Below are 1,458 nucleotides of genomic sequence, written 5' to 3' on the forward strand. Positions count from 1 at the left end.
GCTGGCGTTTGGACTGTTGTGGCACTGGTCCCCCCTTCTCCAAAGACTCCAACCGTTGACCGCACTCAAATATTGTGGGTCCTCTGCGTTTAACTCTTCAAGGAGCTCATCAGCTATCTCCCTCTATTGTTTCAATATAGAAAACCTGACCTCCAATGGTCGGTTTCTTCATCATCTCCTTCACATCGAAATTCATGGTTTCAGAACCGATGTGCAGCTCGATCATGCCTCCTCTCACGTCGATGATCGCTCCTGCTATTTCCAAGAAGGGTCTCCCTAAGATGGATGGGATCAACAGGCTCCTCATCCATCTCTAGAACTATGAAATCTATGGGGATCTCTATCTCACCAATTCTCAAAGGTAGATCTTCAAGTAAGCCAATCGGTAACCTCACTGATCTGTCAGCCAAAACAAGGGAGATCTTTGCTGGTTTGTAGCTCTTAAACACAAATCTTTTAGCCACTGAATAAGGCATTAAGCTCACAGAAGCTCCCAAGTCACACAAACAGCTTGAAAACTTCAAAGGACCGATTGCACATGGTAAAGTAAAACTACCCGGATCTGATAGCTTTCTTGGTATTGATCTCCTTTGAATGATGGCACTGCACTCATGACTCAATATGACCATCCCTTGAAGCTCTTTTGTCTTGTTAAGTATCATGTCCTTTAGAAACTTTCCAAGCTGAGGTATAGCTAGAAAAGTGATAACACCGGATTTTGACCATTTTTATGGATCACTTTAATGTCTTTTACAGGTGTTTTTACTCCATTTTCAAAGGTTTTTAAAGGATTTCTATGTTTTTGGATTTCAAAAGACTTTTCAGGTAATTTGGGATAAAGAGGCATAAATTGGAACAAAAAGACTCGATAAATGCAGACTGTCAGAATTCTCATGGAGAGACGAAGACCTTCTGACCGTCTGATCACCGTAAAAATTGGAATACTTATAGAAGAATCAACCAGCTTTCAAATACACTTGGTTTGGAGACATTCCAACGGTTGGATCTCAAGATATTCCATTTACCTCGGAGACACTCGAAGACGGCCAGCAAGTCACGCGACCGCGGCCACCAGCTTATTTCCCGCGGTCACCAGCTTCCCGACCGTGGCCAATCACCTATTTCCCGCGGTCACGTTACTCCCGACCGCGGCTGGGCAACTCCGATTAAAAACCCATATTTCTGAAGCCCAAAGTCATTTCTCAGCATCAATTCTGGAACCCTAGAGACCATGGAGTACTGAAGACTATAAATACTTGTCATTTAGGTCGTTTTTAGTGAGAACCTTGATACTTTTATAGAAACCCTTTCCTTTAGCCGTTTTATGCGATTTTTAGAGAAGATTGTTCAACTCTGAGTTCTTCAATAGAGAAGCTTTCTTTCATCTATTTTCTTTACTGTTTTTGATTACTTTTATTAAAACCAATGATGATGTTGACCTCAGCTATATCTGAGTAG

General features: G+C 41.9%; 1 protein-coding gene across 1 annotated transcript; it reads right to left on the minus strand.

Annotated features, from left to right (window-relative positions):
• Positions 1 to 200: 200 nt before the first annotated feature.
• On the minus strand, positions 201 to 662 carry LOC112083472. The gene has a single exon (XM_024151501.1). It carries the CDS (start codon positions 660 to 662, stop codon positions 201 to 203), a length of 462 nt encoding a protein of 153 aa, XP_024007269.1.
• Positions 663 to 1,458: the final 796 nt, after the last annotated feature.

Source organism: Eutrema salsugineum, unplaced genomic scaffold (genome assembly GCF_000478725.1).
Source record: "Eutrema salsugineum unplaced genomic scaffold, Eutsalg1_0 scaffold_6, whole genome shotgun sequence".
In the NCBI taxonomy this organism is placed as follows: Eukaryota; Viridiplantae; Streptophyta; class Magnoliopsida; order Brassicales; family Brassicaceae; genus Eutrema; species Eutrema salsugineum.